The 20,092-nt window shown below is 41.7% G+C and overlaps 1 protein-coding gene across 5 annotated transcripts in view; it reads left to right on the forward strand.

The window, feature by feature from the left end:
* The window catches only part of DGKI (diacylglycerol kinase iota), a 208,261-nt gene extending 193,470 nt beyond the window's left edge, over window positions 1-14,791 (forward strand). For all 5 annotated transcript variants that reach the window (XM_061372000.1, XM_061372002.1, XM_061372001.1 and 2 more), the window contains 5 exons: window positions 835-872; window positions 2,403-2,523; window positions 10,691-10,727; window positions 12,633-12,732; window positions 14,100-14,791. In XM_061372000.1, coding sequence (XP_061227984.1) covers window positions 835-872; window positions 2,403-2,523; window positions 10,691-10,727; window positions 12,633-12,732; window positions 14,100-14,216 — 413 coding nt within the window. In that variant the 3' untranslated portion in view covers window positions 14,217-14,791. The remainder of the gene's footprint in view (window positions 1-834; window positions 873-2,402; window positions 2,524-10,690; window positions 10,728-12,632; window positions 12,733-14,099) is intronic.
* Window positions 14,792-20,092: the final 5,301 nt, after the last annotated feature.

Raw genomic sequence — 20,092 nt, forward strand, 5'->3', positions numbered from 1 at the left:
AGCTTCTCATGTTTATGGTTACTTGTCACCATGATATTTTCAGCTGAATGCAGCCTATAGATAGGGCATTGCCGAGTCCCTGGCGTGTGCCTTCCTTCCTTTTAATGGGCACAGGGCAGATAGTAGTGAGTGCTGAGCAGCTCCCTGCTCTGTGTAGTGCTCTGTCCTGCCCTGCTGAGAGCCTTTGCTCACTTTGCCTCTCTTTGTCTGTTTTTCCTTCTGTTTAAATTGCAAAGGCTACAAAGGTGAGGGCTGGCTCCCGCTCTGTGTTTGACCCTGCCTGCCAAACCTGGGGCACCTGCTGCCCACTGGCATGTCAAAATGGTTTTGTAATACTAATAATTATTACGAATTTTCTCATTTGCCACTTCATTGTCTGCAGCTTGGGACTTTCACTGTGTTTGAGGGTAACTGACCACTCCACCATCAATATGAAAAGTCTCAGAGGTCTGAGGATACTTTCAGGTTCTCGGTGTTTGTCACTGGTATCTTCAGTGATGGCTTGGGTGCTTGAGATTTAGGCCCACCCTATGGCCACTGTTAAAAGGTCCCTGAAGTGTCTCAAGGGGAAAATTGAGATAGAAGCATGCAGTTCCAGAGTAGAGCCGGCAATGCTGGCCTGATATCCATACAGCTTTAATGCAATATGGGCAGTCTTCTGCCTTTCTAATGTGTGTCAGTGCAGATTTTGCATTGATTTTGGTAGTATATGAGAATGCAAGTGGACTGAGGCATTGGTCCTAACTTGCACATACTGTGAGCTGTGTTCTCAGCTGTGAGGCTATATGCATAATACCTTCTGCCTGACATTAGTTTTCTATTTGTCTTTTGCAGCACTTTTACAGGCAGCCATAGCTGGTGATCTACTGAAGGTAAGTATAGAGCACTGAGTGTCCCCTTTTTCACAGCTTTTTGCAGGTCTGATATACTGTAAATTTTATCACACCTCTGCTCAAAACGTAAATAGACTGCTGTAAGGATTGCTGGCAAGTGCCATTTTACAGCCTTTCCAGGAAACCATGAATATTAGGGGAACACATCAGTCAGGTGAGGTGTGAAATACAAGTGAATAGGATCTGGTGTTAGACAGCACCTTTCGGCCCAGGATTCATAGTGCACTGCACAGAGCAATGTGTCGGTTACTAACAGGGAAATTACTATATTGGCGAATGCAGTGCTGAACAGCAGGGTAGCTCTGACGTAGCCTTACACAGTCAAGGATATTTTATGGCATTGAGGTTGCTGGCCAAGCCCCTAGAGTTGCTGGAGGTTTCTTAACTTATACCAAGACAATTGCTAGACCAGGTAGAGCAAATCTCAGCTTGCTGGTTTATCACCTAACAGATGTCTCAAATTGTGTAGTGTCTTGGTATTGTCTGCTATTGGGAGGAAAAGGTACACGTGCAAAACTGTTTTGTGCCCCAAGTCTGAAGTTCCATTTCTGTCAGTTATGCAGCCTGTGTTTTTCAGTAGCCAAGTCAGGATTTGAAAACACACCATCAAATTTGGATGGGGACTGTGATTAACGACTGCAATTTTATCTGTGAGAAGCAAGCTTGGAGCCATTAGTAAAAATGACAGTACTGTTAGGCCAACCCTTTGCCTGCAGGTGCCCCTTCTGTACCTCTGACACTGCACTTGTGGCATCTATGGAGCAGTCCTTCAACCAGAAGTCATAAAAATATTATCTCCTTTCTGCTGCTTGAAAACTTTTTGCCCAAGTTTGCTTTGACAGGGAAACTTCTTGCTTTTCTTCAAATGTACTGCATTGCAAATTATGTCCCCTCTGTTGCAATCCTCTCCCTCTTCTCTGCAGTGATCTGCACTGCATTTTTCCTCCTCCCCTGATTTTGCAGCATTTCTGAGACCTGCCATGTTGCTGTTTCCTGCCTGTTCTTAGCCAGCACAGTGCTTCCCCCTCTGCCAGCCCGAGGTAGGGGGCAGAAAGTGAGAAGGGCGATGTGGGGCACCTGAACCCCACGTCCCTGCAGATTTTTGAGTCCTGGTTTAGTCAGAATGTGTTTGTCTTCTGTGCTGAGGAAAAATTGGAATTCTCAGTAGAGAAGGCAGAATTTTCCATTAAATACGTATAATCTAAAATATCTCAACAGCATCACCAGAAGCAGTTTGCAAACATTGCTAGCAAACAATAATTCATTGCCAGTAGAGTCGAAATGTGTCATTGTTTAGAAAATACAAAGCGCTTTTCTTAGCACATATAGTTTCAATACTTCTAGTTTCAGATATTTTTTCATTGGGACCTAAAGGGTGGCTTTTTAATATTTTGTTTCATTTTATTCCAGTTTTGCACTGACCTGCTATGAAAATTTGTAAATAATTTGTCTGCAAATTTGTTTTTCTGGTCCTCACGTATTATCCTTCTGTGTGTCTTTTGTTTCCAGTTCACAGAATGCTGTAAAAAAGGAGCCAATTTGTTAATCCAAGGACCCGATCGCTGCTCCTTGTTGCACCATGCTGCCAAAACAGGGCATGGTGACATTGTGAAATACATCCTGGAACATGGTGAGTCACAGTGGGCAAATCCACAGAGTGCTGTACTTCGGCCAAGTGTCAGTCAGGTACAACTTCAGTGTGGCTGGAAGTGCCCTCAGTCATCTGTGATCACCCTCAGCAAAATGTCCACCTGCAGTGTGTGTGAGCAGGAGGCTAGGAATGTGGCATGAGTGACAGTGATGGCTCCAGATAAAGGGGAAGTCTGGAAATGAAAATGAAGATGGCTTTTGAGTAGGGTGGGTATTTTTGCAGTTGCATCAGTTGAGGGGCTGTAAAGAAACAGTATGATGCTTTAGTTAGAACTTCTAGCATACAAAACCTCTTTATGAATTTGTTTTTCAATTAGAGCATGCATTTTAGAAAGTACCTAATCTTCATTAAAACATTTACATCAATGGAAAGCGTATCCAGCCATTAGTATGTTATTTCAATATTTAGTAACATGCTGGTTAGGAATCTGTGCATTTATTTGTAGACTAGGTTCGCTTAGCTTTGCTTCCAACCCTTCATTATTCTGTCTCTGTTAGATTCGATAACAAAGTTATCTCCGTTAGATTTGATAACAAAGATTCTTTATCTCCATTCCAAATTTATATGTATACTTATATTTATACTTGCATTTATTTATATTTTTATATTTAGACTGTGATCATGTTATTTCCCTTTTTTTCTTTTGATTCTTTTTGCCTTTGTCAGTAACAGTATTGCAGGCATCCTTACACAGGCTATGCAGCAATTTGTGTGTATATACATTTGAGACAGCCACATTAGGAGTTTCTGCCTGTTGAGCTGCCTTAATCTTGTTCACTGATTGCTGGAGAGTAGCACAGTAATATTGTTGCTAAAGTCCCAGTCATCAGCCTGCTTCACTGTAGGAAATATTTTCTAGTCTTTTAAACACTTTTGCAGCTCCTCTTTGATCCCTCTTCAAAATATCAATGGCTATTTTGACTTCTAGATGTCAAAATCAGCTATGTTATTTCAGCAGCAGTGTTATTAGCACTAACCACAGAGACTGCTCCTGGCAAGTGGAAGAAGTGTCAGCTAATGCTTGAAAGTTACTGCAGAAATTGTACAAGGAGAAGAAATAAGCAAAATTCACAGGAAAGGAAGAGGCAATATGCATCTGTTAGTATTTGTGTTAATTGGAGTGGGATTCAGCTTGAGCTTAACTCCTAAATTGATTTGTCAAGCTAGCCATTTACATACAGGTGCCAGATAACCTGTGGGCCTAAGTTCCTGTACTGTCAACAGAGATCTATGACTGAGTTCATTTGTACATGTATGACAGAAGTACTAGAGGAGACATGCCCTTTTTGAGTGGCAGATGGAAGTGAGGAGGACATCTTTAATAGCAGCAGACTTCTGTCATAACTGGCTCAAGGGAGACCCTAGTCAAGGTAGTTATTGGAGCCCAACAACTGATTCAGCTGACAGTTACCTGTGCACTTTGTTCATTTGCTTAAACATAACTATTTAATGTCATTTCCCTTGGATAGCCAGGACATCTGCATAGGTCTACAAGGTGACATACAAGGCGTGTAGGAGACCCATGATAGAGAAGCAAACATCCCTCTTATTCCAAATGCAACCGAAGGCTTGTCTGTAGGCATTTCAAATGGCACAAAATATTTGTGTGTGGGTGTCCTGGGTTCAGCTGCAAACAGTTATTTTTCTCCTTTTTAGCTTCCTTTTTAGCTTCCCTGCCTTTTCTAGCTTGGTCCAGTGCTGTGTTTTTTACTTTAGCCTGAGAACAGTGCTGATAACACAGTAATGTTTTCAGTTGTTGTTAAGTAATGTTTACTCCGATCAAGGACTTTTCAGTCTTATGCTCTGCCAGTGAGGAGGGGCATGGGAAGCTGGGAGGAAGCAGAGACAGGACACCTGGCCCAAACTAGCCAAAGGGGTATTCCATACCACAGCACATTATGCCCAGTATATAAACTGGGGCGAGTCACCTGTAAGGGCAGATACCTGCTCAGGTTGGCATGAGTATCAGTAAGCAGGTGATGAGCAATTGTATGGTGCATCATTTGTGTTTATTGGTTTCTTTTCCCTTTACCTTTTATTGTTAATAGTCTCTCCTCTTACTATTTCCATTATTATTATTATTATTATACTTTAGTGACTGGACTGTTCTTATCTCAACCCATGGGAATTACATTCTTTTGATTCTCCTCCCCATCCCACCTGGAGGGGGGGAAAATGAGGGAGAGTAAGCGAGTGGCTGCTTGGTTCTGATTTACCAGCTGGGCTTAAACCATGACAGTGGGCAACTGCACTGTGTCCCAGATACCAGACTGAGGGGGACTGAATTGTTCTTTTACTCTTTTATGTATAGATACCTACATATAGGTAGCTAAGTTGCCCTTATATCCAAATATGGGCTAGTTTTCTTACCAGTCTACCTCTATTTAACTTCTGTGGCTTGTGTCATTAGTCACAGCAATTGTACGTGCCCCTGAACTTTGTAGACAGACATGATTTCTCTTAATTTTCTTACTGCCTCTGCTCTCTCCTCACACTGCACATGACCTGTGCTAATTCACTGTCATGACTGCTTCTCCGGGATTTTTCTTTGACACATATACCTTAACTGAGTCGGTCTGACCCAGTCACCATTACTTTAGTGAAGGTTTAAGATGGGACCAATTAATCTGGTAAGAATATGAGCAGGCAATCCATAGGAATTTTTGAAGTGAATAGAGAAATGTGAGGGATTACGAACTGTTAGACAAAGACAAATCAGAAGGTTTAGCAAATGTCAGCTCAGTTCCTCTCTCCCCTTTATCCCTAAGGATGGTAGGAAGCTTTTGCAGCATTCCAGACATATGTCCTCTGGCTTCTCCAGATGCATTGTTTGTTTAACATTCTCTAGGGATCAGAGTGCATGGGACAATGCTTTAATAGAGGTCTCTGCTCTTCACCCATCAAGCAATTAATGAAACTCATTTCTACCCTGGGTACTTCTTACTCACAAACAAGCTCTCTTGCTGAATCATCATCATAATGCCCTTGGGTTGTGTTTTTTTTTTTTTTGTTGTTGCATCTCTGGTATCTGGCATCTTCTCAACATTAATTACTGTATTAAACCCAATGCTACTAATATCTGAGGCTTTCCCTGTATCTAGCTTCTCATTTCTGCTGATACCCACCCTTGATAAAAATGAGACTTACTCTTGTTCTGGCAGTTACCTCTGCCCAGCTGCACTTCCTCTGTAGTTTGTCTGCTTCCCATACATATCTGGAGAGAGTTAATAGGAGTTCCAGTGTAAAATACTCTCCAGCATACAACACAGAAAACCTGTTATTTAATGACATAAAGAAAATCTTCTGAATATCTTTAGAAAACAGCAGCAACAACAAAATTGCACAGGAGAAAAATCACCTCACCAGGAATTTTAACTGCCTAGTTTGAAAATAGCAGGGTAAATAAAATACAATACAGGAGTGGGGTACATAGCACTGGGATTATGAAGGAGAGAAAATGCTGTAGTGATGCTGAAGCTCCATACAGTGGAGATGGTTTTATGCTTTCTGCAAACATGCAGGATATGTTAATATGAGAGCTTGTCCTGTGATCTTGATGAGAATGATTTCAGATGTTGAAGGGAGGAAAATAACCCTTCTTAAATTAGAAAAAGCAGAGGTGAGTCACACAAGGATACTGCTGTGCAGTATCGCCAGATACTTAGCAGTGGGCTAGCTCTAGCCTGGAATAGCAGCTGAAACACCAATGTAGTAGGTGTCAGGGCAACAGCTGCTTACTGCTGCAGGAACAGTTGTGTTGGCTGCTGTTCCTGCAAAACAGTTCCTCTCTATTCCCTGTGCAGGAATGGCAGATGCACAGACCTATCTGTTGTTCAAGACTGCCTTACTAAATTAGGGGTCTTTTGCTTGTAGTAGGAAGGTGACCTTTTAAGATCTGTCTGTAGCTAGGCTAAGAAGCACAGCTAGAAACTAAGGGCCAATCTCAGTAGATATCAGAACCACATCTGTTTCTTGCTGCAGTCAGCAACTGTCTCACACCATAATGCATACACGTTAGGGAAGAGTTAACTGTTTACTTGCTTCACACAAATAGAATTAATGAAGGTTTAAGAAGCTCCACTAGAAGAAGGACCTCCTAAATTATCATCTGTATTTGGAATCAAAGTTGGCCTTGAGTCTTTATCTGGCAGTTGTGAACTACTTATTATTTATAACCATTGTACAAGACATTCTGTTTGCCTCCTCCTCTTGTCTAGGGGCTCAAAGGACAAGAAAGAATTCAGTATTTCCTCTAGGGTATTTTAATTTTAAACAGAAGAGAAGAAAGTTGTTTGCAGTTGCTTTAACAGTTTGTGGTGAGAACTTCTGATGGAACAGTCAGTAAAGCATCCCACCCTGAACATTTCAAACCTCAACATCCTTGCTCCATTAGATAACATCCTCTGATAAGAAAGTCTTTTGTTACTATTAGTGCTATAAAGTTGACAGTGAAGAGCTGACAGTGATTTTGGATTTGAATCCTGACCAGACTCAGGAGTTTCAAAGAAAGCTTTTGGAAAGCAGACTTTGCCATGACAGAGACGTCAGGGACAAAGTGTGAATAGTCATCAGAAAGACTGAAGAAGAGCGTATTTGCCTGACTTTTGTTAGTATGTCTAGATTTGCAAAATGATTTAAGGTTTGTGAGGGTCCTAAGGAGAAAACAGCTTAATTTTCTTATAAGGTACAAGATATAAACCAGTCTATTTTAATTTGCAAATTTAGTAAGTTTAGGTCAGCGTGACTGAGACAGAATTACTATGGAATGCATGCTCCCATAACCTGACTACCATCTATGTTGCAGTGGGAATTCTGAGGTAAGGGGGACTAACAGTACTAACCAGACATTGTTAATCTTCACATTGGGTAAAAGTGAGGAGTGTGGAGGGAGGCAAAGGCTTTAAATAGCTTTGACTTTGTAGATTACTGTTATTTTAAAAAACACTCCCTCTTTGAAGATAAGGAACCGAATTCAGTTTTGTCCCCAGATAACAATCTCAATCAAGTTATTAAGCAAAGAGGGTTTTGACAGATAAGCACCCAGAAATGCTGATAATCTCCAACATCACTGCTTTAAACTGAATATCCTTCTTCCCCAACTCTATGAAGGACTGACAGGACAAGTGCCTGGCAGGGGTTAATAGCTGTGGGTCTCCTGTGGGTAGCTGTAACCCCATCCCCTGGAGAGGGCAAAGTGTGCTGTTGTCCTGGAGGCCTTTTGGACTGCATGGTGCTGTATATTTTGGAAATGCCTCTGAAATATGGTCATTTAGTCTCTCTTTTATGTTGTAGTGAGCTCAGCTAACGTGCAGCTGCTTTTGAATGTCTCCTTTCCTTCCCTCCTCCCATCCCCAGCCCAGGCTGCTTTGCCTCCTGAGAAAATGGAGAGAGGCTTTGGTGGAGTGAAAGGGGCCAGAAGGAGAGAAGGAAAAAAGTTAATAATTCTACACAGACAGTCTATCAGAGATGTTAAGGAAAGAGTGTGATCTCAGCTGGGCTTCCCCTCAGTGTGTCATGCTTTTCAGCTCCTTTCATGCGAATGTCTCCCCCCGTCCCTATCCTGCCATTCTTTAGTCCCCCAGACTCACTCTCTCTTTCTCTCTCTCTATTTTCCCTCCCTCCACCTCTCCACACATTTCTATCTTTTGTTTTTATTCCCTCCCCTGCTGTTTTCCTTGATAGAAATCTCACTCATGCATTTCCCTTCCGGATTTCTATTGGGTTATTTTGTCCTCTCTCTGCGCCATGGTCCCCTTTTCTTTCTCTGCCTCTTGTCCCAGAGTAAAACAGTCGCCTCCCCGCTGGGTCAGGATGACAGTGCCGTTAGCTTTCCCAGTGCCAGCCCTTCCCACATCTGTGCAGCTTTTGTCCCGGGGCAGAGGGGGATTTGGAATGGTCGGTTGGCAGCGCCAGGGAGACTGATGTAAAAATGAGGTCCAAAAAAGAGGGGAAAGGGAATTAGAAGGAGGGCGTGAGATGGTTTAAGAGAAGCACAAGTGAAAATAAAATAAAGAAGTAAAGGGCACAGCTCAGGCTGTGAGTGAGTTGGGGCATTCCAGCTCCACAGCTAGGCCAGAAAGAATGAAACAAATGAACCCTGGTACTGTGTTGTGCTGTTAATTGATTAACCCCAATATGTGTCCCTTATGTATGACTGGGATAGAGTTGGGGCACTCCCATGCAATGTCTTATTTGGGACAGTAGCTGGGAGCACTCTTCGCAGACAGGTAGGATGTACCTGGCACCTCCTCAGGTCTATACCCACAGGCTGTCTGCTCAGTCCTCAGTACTCAGCTCCTCTGTCCTAGCCTTGCTATCTCTTCCTGCTCTAGACCAGTTTTCCTTTATCCTTGTCTTTCTGTCTCTCCAGAACTGCTCTGCCCCATCTTCTCCTCCCTTTCAGGTCATATTCTTCTAACTTCTTTCCATTCTTCCTCCAAATGTTTGAACACCTTTTTCCAATTGCCAGGGCGAATACCTCTATGCCCAGTGCAGCCAGTACACCCTGTTCCACACCCTGCATCACAACCTTCCATGTTCCATCCATGAATGGAAATAATAGCCTACTTGGCAATATCTTTTCCAAAACACTGCTGATCGTTCTTGGTTACCTATTAGTGGAATGTGGCATTGCAGCAAGGCATGGGGAGCTGCCTCTATTTTTGAGGGAACATGGATTTCTCCTGTGAGATGTAAAGCAGTCTTTTTTTTATTTTTTTTGTTTGTTTTTGCTTTTTTTTCTTTTTAGTTGCACAGGCATTATCTTTCTTTCATACAACGGGCCCTGCATAGCCCCCTGTATTCTTCTTCATGCTTACAGAAGCATGAATGATTCTTCTTTTTGATAGGGAGGAGTGAACACAACTGTGGAGATGAGGATGTGTGGCAGTAGAATCAGGGTGCTGTGCATTAAAAATTGAGAATGGCTAAATAGTTTGGAGGACTACCATGATAGTTATGCAATGTCCTGTGCACAGGGGACTAAGTATGGCTCTTTTTTGACCACCTCTTTCTCATGACAGAAGATGAAGTGAAGGAGCTCCTTGCATCTTCAGGAGCCAAGGTGGCCAGCTTCCCCCAGTGATAGTTGAGTGTGTTGTGAAAGCAGTGAGGAAGAAACGGGCTGCTCTGATCCATTTTGACACAGACTCAGAGTGAAAGGAGTGTAGGGAGGCTGTGTGTAGGCCTTTGTAAGCAAGTGGTGAGAAATTCCTCAGTTTCAGGTGAGATTTGCTGTAAGCTCTTGAGGACTCTTGAATTTCAAAGTCAAAGCATGTTGAAGAGAAATATTCATGAGTAGGAAAGAAAACTCTTGTAAAGTTTCCCTGTTCCCCTTGCTAACTGCCCCATACCAACTGGCACTATGCTCCAGAGGAGTGGAGAGAAGAATAATACAACAGACTGCAAAGCGAAAAGTTTTTCTTGGTTCAAATGCTATCCAGATCGTAGCATTTCCATATCACTGTAATTCAGAGATGGAATTTGCTGCTATAAACATCTGCCTGTAGTGAATATCAAGGACAAAAGAACATTAGCATAAATGCATCATTTGGTCCCACTTAACAAAAATCTTTTCTGTTTTTCTTAATCTTACTTTCCTGATCATTGCTAACCAGCAGAGTACAGGATTTGCATATCAATATAAAGACTGCTGGGAATATTCCACCCTGATCTACATTCTGTGTAATGCTATTAAATGGAGTAGCACAGGGATGTCATTCAGGACAGAATCTGGCTAATTTCAACTTCCTAATGACATTTTCCCTCTAGTACTAACAATAGATTTTAACTTGCAATATATCAGGGTTTCCAGTATATCAGCATTTCCAATGCCCTGTACTTATGTGAACCACTTAATTGAGCAAGGTGAAGTGTAAGAAAATAAACTCCATGAATATTCATTTCCAGTATAATTTAGAAGCTGCTAGTCCCTGATGCTGACACTCCAGCAGTGACTGTGCATTCAGAATTTTGCTGGTGCAAGGGCTCGTCCAAGCAAATATTACCTTGAAGTCTGGCATATTTGTGCAAATTGTGCTTTAGTTGATTTCTTGTTCATATTTTCACCAGGAACCTTCTTATGGTAGTTGTACTCTTCTAATCATGCAGACAAGTGCTATATGACGTACCTGACTGTCTTTTGCAGGTCCATCTGAATTACTGGACATGATAGACAGTGAAACGTAAGTACAACCTACCCCACAATTCACATTATCTGCATTAGCCTAGCAGACTTCTCTTGTTTTTCATGAGCAAACTTTAAAATAAAAAAGCTTGTAAAATGGCACAGCTTTTCAAAAACAAGCAAGAAAACAAAAGTCTCCCTTAACCCAGACAACTATCTCATATGTGGCTTTCTGGCCTCAACCAAATGTTTCTTGAATTCTGTAAAGAACTTCCTTTCTATTGCTTCCCAAACCTTATTAATCTTTCTAGAGGAATACAAGTACTGCATTTTGCTTTGATGTTTCTGGCATCCAATTACTGAAGAACCAGCTTGAAGAGTAAATTCCAGAAGTCAGGAAATTACTTTTCTTGCTCTGCACCTTTTCTTCTGTCCCTTCATGTTTCATCCAGACTGCTCTGCCTTAGCTGTCCCTAGTGGCCATAAGCTGTGCAGTTGTAATTTCTCTCAAGTAGTTATAACCTGAATCACCTGTGTTATTATTAAAAAAAAGCCAAACAAACAACCCAAAGCCAACATATTTGCTATTCCAAACTGCTCTGTCTTGTTGGTATAATCAAGGTGTCACAAAGAGTATGTAAGGGAAGCATGAACCATCCTGGGAAGTGTATGAAATATATGGGAAGCAAAAGTTGCCTTTGTCATACTGGTTAAACCTACCATTCCTCATTCCACAGTGCCCTCCTCTGCTAGGGGAAAGCACCAGAAAGGTTCTGCACAGGATGCATCTGTGCAATCCAGGAGTGATGAAGCCTGGATGAACAAACTGTTTCTCTTCAACCAGTAGCATAGCACAGCCTCTGAAATAAAGAGCAAATGAACACGGCTATAAGGGCTTCCCTTTACAAAAGTCCTTTTACTGCTAAGGCTTGAAAAGGGAAGGTTCAAGCTGCAACTGGCAGCATGAATCAGTCTTTTGAACCTCAGGGGGAAATCGGACAGTATCCCATTCTGAATCTAGTTCTCATGCAGCAGAGGCAGATTCATTACAAGGTTGCCTGTTAATATTTCAACCTGCCCTGTTGTGGACTGCAGCTGAAACTCCTTTATGCACTCCCACTTTCTGGGTGGGTAGGTAGGTAGGTAGGTGTAATATTGACCTACCACACAAATGTCTTCTCATTTGTTATTTTGTAGGTAATGTAACGGCCCTACTTGTTAGATGCTAGTATTAAGGACAACTTTTCAACCCAGTCAAAGCATACCTTGCTTCTCTTCCTAGGAGAATCTAGATACATTTCTTTAAGCTTTGTACTACAGTCAGTCTCAGAATCCCATTACTCATATCCCAGTCTGAATGAGGAGCTTTGCTATAAATCTGTTCCCACAGATTTCTCTTTTGAAAAGCCTGTGTTCAAGCTTCCTCAGTAGCTCAGCAGTCCAGAGATAGAAAACAAAAACACAGCTCTTGCTCTTTGACATCCAAGAGCAGAGTGTCAGAACCAGACCAGCAAATATACCAGTCACGCCTTTCGTGGGCAGGAATTTTTTAGGATGTAGCTAAGAATAAGGCTGAGAAAATTGAAGGAATTGAAGAAATTGCAGGAAGAAACGAACACTGGTGCTGTTTTGCCTGCTGTGAAATAAGAAGGTGGCTACTTTGCCTTTGCAGCAGACAGCAGAACTGCTGGTTGGATGGGACATTCAGCCCTTTGAATACTGTTTTAAGTGCATGTTTCTTTCCCGCCCCTCAGAAGTTCTTTGCTATTTGTGCATTGCAGGCTTTCCTACTGAGTCAAAGGATGTAAATGCCAAGGGAGAGAGTGCACAAGTCTACCTCTGCCAGAAAGAGGGAACCTTGCAGAAATACAGCATACTTCTCTGCCTGTCCTCTGCACCTTATACTTTGTAAATGTAAAATGGTGTGATGTGTCTCACTGCTGGTTTCTGTACTTTGGTTTAGGGGTGAGACAGCATTACATAAGGCAGCCTGCCAGCGACATCGTGCCATTTGCCAGCTTCTGGTGGATGCAGGAGCCTCGCTGAGAAAGACAGACTCAAAGGTAACCCAGCCCCATCAACCAGTTATAAAATACTGCAGCCAAGTGGGACTAATCAGCATCCATCCCTACTGTTTGCATGATTGAGGCTTCCTCATGTGTGCCAAAAGCTGCTGTCTTTTTTATTTAGAAAACTCTATTAATTTAAACAAGTACAAGAGACTTCAGAACCCAGATCATGGGTCATCTTCACCATAGTTAGAGCCTGGCCTCAGACTCTATGGTGCATTGGGTGTGAATGAGGCATCTCTGTGGCACAGCATCCTTCTCCTCCTGTGTGGTCACAAAAGAGGCCTCTGGGCAAAGACCACCCAGGGGGTCTTGGCTTGTGATTGCATAGTGTCTGTGAAGTTTCATTATTGTGGCTGACTTGCTTTGTGAGGATGGTAACCATTTTCTTTTGCCCTTGCTTGCCCCTATGCTCAGTGATGTGACACGATCGTCTCTTGGTGTATGCTTGGCTGAGATAGAAGCCTGGGCAAAATTAAATCCTAGGAATACTTACTTAGGAACATGGTGCAGAAGCTGCCCCTCTGGCATTTCTGAACATAAGCATTCTGTGGTCATAACTGAGAGGTGGTTGTATCAGAAGCACCTTTGCTGTAACAAGACAAGTAAAACCAATTCCTATCATGTTATGCTGTATGGGATCACCTTTAAGGGGAACAGAGATCACCTCTTCTTCAGATGAGAGCACCATACAGAACAAAAAATAATTTCTGCAACAGCTGAAATCCAGACAAGTGGCTTCTGATTTGTTAATCTTCATCCGCCCAGAAATCCAAGGAGCAGGAGTTTGTTTGTTACCTTTGTTACATTAAGGTGTTTTCAATATTTTTTCATAGATTGGGATCAAGACTCGTGGATCAATTTAACAGCACATGTAAGGTAGCTCAGATAACAGGGTAGTAAACTGATGCACTGAAAATTAATCTGTACTTGAGGTAGAATGAGACATGTTGAGCTCATCTCAAACGTTGGGCATCTCTCTCCACACATCCTTAGCAAAGTGTGGAGTCTCTGAAGTACACTTTTCAAGTGTTAGCTACAGTACTGTGAGTCATATTCATTAACATAGGGATCGTAGCCATAGAATGAAAAATCAGTTCCAGCATGTGAGACCTTCTGTGTGATGTATCAAATAGCATGTGCTTGCAGAACTGCATGGTTTGTTCTAAACCACACAAGGACTTTGAAAATCTTCAGGATCTTGTGACTTAAATAGAAAACCTTAACACCAACCTGTGCAACAAATAAGTAAAATATCTAAATTTGTTTCTTTCCTTCCTGTAGTAATTTCTCTGGGTAATGCTTTCATCTGTTCTAAATATGTTAGCACAAGACTTTCTCTTCATGTTTCTTTATTATAGGGTAAGACCCCTCGTGACAGGGCTCAGCAAGCTGGTGACCCAGATCTGGCTTCCTATCTGGAAAGTCGACAAAATTATCAAATGCTTTCCCATGAGGATCTGGAGACAGCAGTCTGATGCCTGAAAATGTCAAAGAGGATCCTTGGAAATCGCAAAGTGCACCTGAGGCACTCGGGCATCGTGTGAGGAAGAAGCTGATGGAACCAACGTGTCTCTCACTCTTGTGGAAAATACCTGAGGACATGCCACCAGTTTCTAAGGGCTACTGAGTCTTGCCACGGAACAGTTAGGTTCCATAAGTTAGCCCAAGATGGATAAGGCGGAATACTCAAAGGTCTGTGGAATCCATGGGCCGTGGAAACTTACCTTTATTGCTTCCAGCAAGTAGCATGAACTTCTCCCATGTTCATCTGTACAATTTATTTAAAAAAAAAAAAAAAAGAAAGAGAAAAAAGGTTGTGGGGGAACCAAACTAACTGGGACATTAAGACACCCAACCAAGTTTCCTGCATTCCTTTTTTTCTCCCATTCCCCTCACTTCTCATCAGTTAGATAGTACCTGTTATCTCTGTGTTAAGTCTTCACAAATGGTCAGGCAGTAGCAAAAAACTTGAGGAGCTCTGGATGCCCTTAGGAAAAACCCAGTGTTTTTACTGGTTGCATTCCCTCCCTTGCTATCCTCTTGGAAACTGTGTCCTATCACCAGGGAGTGCTCTATTGTGCTCTATCACCAGGGAGTTTTCTCACCTTTAGAGAGGGCTCTGCCTATTGCCTTGTTTCCAGGGTGTGGGGAACAGCTAGATTTAAAGCAGTAACAAAACCTAATCTCCCTATTGTTGCTGTGTACACAATTATGGTATCCTCATGAGACAGTCATTTGTACGGAAATTAATTATATGGGATATACCATGTTGTATGACAAAGCAGAAAGTTACCAGTAGGTTTTCTCATGCCACTGTTTTGCATATAATGACTGACCTGATTCAGCTTTGGTTTCAAGCCTGCCTAAAAGTTGATAGATATTTTTTAATTTTGAAAAATATGAGTTTTACACTGGGATAGATTCATCAGTGCAAGATGGAGGGGATTCTGACAGACTGACTCATGGAACCAGTCCCTTTTGCATTATGGCAGGAGGTGGGAAGGAGACCTAGAACATCAGCAGTCAGCCTAGGCTTGCTGCTGTCAACAAACAAATGAGCAGCGCCCAGTCATATTTGGAATAGGAAAATCTTCAAATATTTGAACCTGTAAACTGTTTGATTCCCCAAGGGAGCAAAATTTCAGAGTGGCTATCCCACAGGAGAAGGACAAGCAGCAGCTTTTTGCCTTGTTATTCACTATAGGCTCGGAAACATAAAGTTGCTTAGCCACTGTAAAGGCTAACTGTGTCTTCTGTACTCGTCTGTTCTCTGTCTTACCTCAGAGAGTATAACCATGAAAGAAGAGAAAGCAAATATACATACACACAGGCATACGCAAAATGTTCTCCTTCAGGTTTTCAATCGCTACAGACAACTCAACTGCCAGAAGTAACAGAGCTTCCACTTTGTTTGACCAGTTCCCATGAAGACACTCATGGCACACTCTTGGCGTAATTCTTGCAATAGTTCTTTGAATTTTACTTTGTTGTTTGTTTTGAAAGATACACTGGTGTTTGCTTTCATATGCCTTGCTAGGTGGTGATCATCAGGACTACATGCAGTTTGGAAACCATGAAAATAACTCAGGTCATTATTCAGATAAGTTTTTCTTCCTTGGCAGAAGTGGAAATGAAATGAATGTGATCCTTTTGTGTTTTTTTTTTTTTTTTCCTCAAAGAAGAGTGATTGTTGTGGCAAAGAAGAAGGAGCTAAAAATAAGGGGGTTAAATTTATTTCTGTTTTCAAAAGTTAATTTGTTATGAGAAAAATATTTCTTTACTATTTCTTCATCTGGAAGGAAACTATATATATTTGTAATCAATAGATCAGTGGCAACATGAAATGTATTTTGTCTTATTTTCTGTCTTTAAATTTCTTGTTTAAAAAATAAAATATGAAAGCCAAATTCCTTCCCTTGATAATCATCCAGGGGCTTGTGGCAAAGGTCAATATGTATATATTAGAACAGAATTTGGCAACTGTTAAAATAAAAAAACCCAGAGTATAATTTTGGTGTATGTGAAATTTCCACAAGGAAGATCCTCATGCTATTGTTTCATGCTAGGACTTGCATCACTCCCCAGCTGTGAGGAAAGACATTACTGTAATATTTCTATATATTTGATGAAAATAAGAATTATATTAGTATCACTTTTATCTTTTTGCTTTGTTTTACTGTGAGAAATGGAAGAAGCTTCAATGACACCAGGGACTTGGTTCTGTTCTGTGCTAAGGCCAGACTGGTGCGTGATGGTCAGTGTGCCTGCTCCAGCTCCCTGGTCCTTTAGTCCCATGAAGCAGGTAGAGCAATAAAGGCTTGCTCTAACCACAGGCTCTTCCAGAGCCCACATGTGAATTATAATAAGGATGTGGTCCTCCCTTTACTGAGACATCCCTCGTGCCTGTGGAGTGGCTGCAGCAGGACTGGCTCTGGAGCAGCTCTTCAGGATGGGCAGATTTCCTGAGTTCCTTTGTGCCATTTGGCCTGCTCACAGGAGCTTAGAGCACCCAAGAGAGTCTGGCTTGCCTTTTTCGCTGATAGCTGGAATATGATGCTGTGATCAGAGCGAGCGTGTTGTGCCTCTGGAAAGCTGCCTGTGCTGTGTGCTCAGCAGGAGACAGTTACTGCATGATGAAAATAAACCCCAGCACTGGAGATAGGACAGGAGCTGCTGTATGTAGTGCCTTTAATATTCAAGGTGTCCCAAAGCAGTGCACATGTAATGCATTAGATAGTGGAGATGTATTTTACTTGTAGATAACAGAGCATGTATACTGTTTTCTGCAATGGCTCACACACAGCCAGGGATATCAAAAGTTGGTTCACTGAGGGAAGGAGATTGGGGCCAGGATGCTGCAGTATTATTCCTTACCCACTCTCTTTCAAGTGCAATATGATTTTTAATTTTGAAACAGCCATCACAAGCAGGCAGACTCCACAGCAGTTAGAGGTGACAACGTATGTGTTGAATCTCTTGAGCACTTGGGATCTCGACTTAGTACAGTATCATTTTGACTGCACTGGGCAGGACCCAAATTTCAGTATGCAGATGGGAACCCACTTAAATTACATGTAAAATATTTTGATTTATTAAAAGTGCCTATTCAGTGGCTCTGTTTATTTATGTGTGTATATTACTATATATATGCATGTCTATAGATATAAGTATGCATATATATATAGATAGACACACATATGTGCACACACTCAGAATTGTTCCACTTGAATGACAAAGTACCTAGAGATGCTCAGCTACTGAGGTTGCTGGACTGCCAAAATGTCATTTTCCATTTTAATTTGTTATTTAAAGGGGACCCTTTTCAGTAGACTTGAGGACCTCCTGAATTGTTCCATTGTACTGGTTTTACTATCTCATTTTGGAGTTAAATGGAGGGAAAGAAAATATTTATAATGTTGATAAAATAAACTTACTTTTGTTATTTAATAACATCAGTTACTCTTATTATTTCATATTTCAATGATAGAGGTATCTTTCTGTGTTATCCAAGACATGGTAATGTCATACATTTCTCACTAATTATAACATCTCTCAATACAGTGAGGTGTGAGGCTGAGTGACTCATGTAAGACAGGAGTTCAAGGCAAATTTTGCCTGTTACAAAACAAGCCTCAGATTCCATTGGCTCTTTCATCCTTTCATGTGATGACTTGTCGGTGTTTTAGAACTTTAAGATGGCTATAGATGTTTTTACTAACACCTGTCACCCTTAATTTTCCCCAGCAACAGTAGAATTGCTTGGTCTTAACTCATGGTGCTGTTGCCCTGATTCAGACTACATGAGACGTCCCCTGCTACATCAGAACTGTCATACAGAAGCACCATAGACAAAGAAAATAGAACAAAATTGATGTTTTGTTGCCATTGATCTTCCTGGCTGTATTTGCAGAGCTCGTGCTGGTGTGGATGAATAGATGGGGCACATGTTTTTTTTTATGATGATGTGGCCATAGGATGTCTGAGTGGTATTTACTGGCCTCTTTTACTCATTTTTGTCTTTGTCTTTGCTGTGACAGTGACATGCACAGTAGTGAAAGTCACTAACATAACCTCATCTAGAAGGTGGTTACTTTCAGCCTCCTCTAGGGTATATGTTGATCCTTCAGTATATCAAAAGCATGTTGACATGATCTGACTCTGGGCAAAAGCTATGAAATGGGCAAAGAACTGGTAACCTTAAGCTTGCTGGGAGTTTAATGGAACTCAAGAAATTCATAGACATGCTGGGAATTTGTACACCTTGAAAACACTTCAATGACAATTCTGTCATTGCACTCCATGTACTCCAAGAAGGAAACAGTTCCTCGTGCTGATCCATTTGAGGTCTGTCATTTTCTTTCCCCTGCTTTTTGTTTTGCACTTGACTAATGTCCACATAGAAGTATTCTATAAGAATGGTGTTTAAACTTGTTGAAAGTAACATTTCTGTCTCTGTTGTAGCTATTATTTTCTATTCATCAGGCATTATTTCATCTCTTTCTTTTCCTCATTAAATCAGCACCAAAATGATACTGGGTTATTAGCTTCTTAATTAATCTAAAGCATCAATTGTGTGAGTACCTTCAGTCATTTCAGCAGTCCTGGAGATAGCTTATCATATACCTTTGCCTTTCTGAATACCTGTGGAGCTATAGGACACAGTGTTACAGGGTTCACTGTGGTACTCATGGTCTCATTTTGCTTTTTTGACAACAATGTAGGCAACTGTTTTTCTCAGTAGTGGGCATCTGCAGCTTTAAATCACATTAGGTGCCTGCCAGAATCTGTTGATTGCAATAGCAACTCAGTAATGTGCTAAAAGTAACTTGCTAGCATATTGATAAAGATCAGAATTTTATGTGGAGGATGTGTCTTCAGCTTGAGTGCTTCAATTCCCTTTGGAAGGGCAGGATGCAGCTCATGGCTTCACTGTGGAAATGACTCAAGAGGAGCTATAACCCAGCCTTGCACCCTGTTGCTGTGAATAGAATATATGGAGGAGTCAGGATGTCTCAGCCTTTGCTGAGGAGTTAGCAGTACAGACAGACTGCAACAGCTTGGCGGTTGGCTTGGGCTTTCCAAAAGTAGGTCAAGTACTTGGGCAGTTTCTCACTTCTAATACTATGTAAAAACTGGCTTGGGAGGGATGGATTACCCAGCAGCCAAAGCAGTGGCCATAGCTAAGTGTACTCCAAGTTGTGCCACGGCACAAGCTTCTCTGGACTGCCTACCTGATATCCTCTGTGGGGACCAGAGGTCAGGGACCTCCTTTACACTCCCCAGTGTGTTTCCAGCTCCGCTGCCCTTGGTGGTGCCCACAGAGAGTGGCATTCTCTCATCCACTGTGCATGTGCACTGGAGCAACACCTCCTGCCTTGGCCGAGGGATTTCCTGGCCCGCGTATGGGGCCGCTCCTGCAGAGGGAAAAATTCCCTCCCCCAGGCCTTGATCACACCAGTAAATTCATTACATTTGACTTCAGTGATTAGGCAGGCTTAGAGCTGAATAACTTTACTGTATTCAGCCATCAGAGTGCATCTTGTCTCCTGCCTTATTTATAAAGTGCCGCATTCCAGTCTCAGCTGCAGTTTCTTGTTTCTCAGACTGCTTTAAAAGAAAAAAGACAATCTATCCTATGCAGTTATGCAGTACACATGTATCTAGTTACTCAGAGACTGAGGAAGACAAGCAGCTCATTTTAAAACCCCTCATTCTGATGTAGCACTTGACAACTTTTAAATCTAAGGAGGATACCTTGCAACAAAAGCATTTGTTTGAACATAAACACATCTATAATTCAGAAAATGATTTGGTGCTTAGCCCTTTAAAAACAGTCAGCTTATGCTCTTGG

The sequence above is a fragment of the Neopsephotus bourkii genome, unplaced genomic scaffold, assembly GCF_033783945.1.
Source record: "Neopsephotus bourkii isolate Nb327-2 ecotype Australia unplaced genomic scaffold, CSIRO-AGI_Nbou_v1 NB_1589, whole genome shotgun sequence".
Taxonomy (NCBI): Eukaryota; Metazoa; Chordata; class Aves; order Psittaciformes; family Psittacidae; genus Neopsephotus; species Neopsephotus bourkii.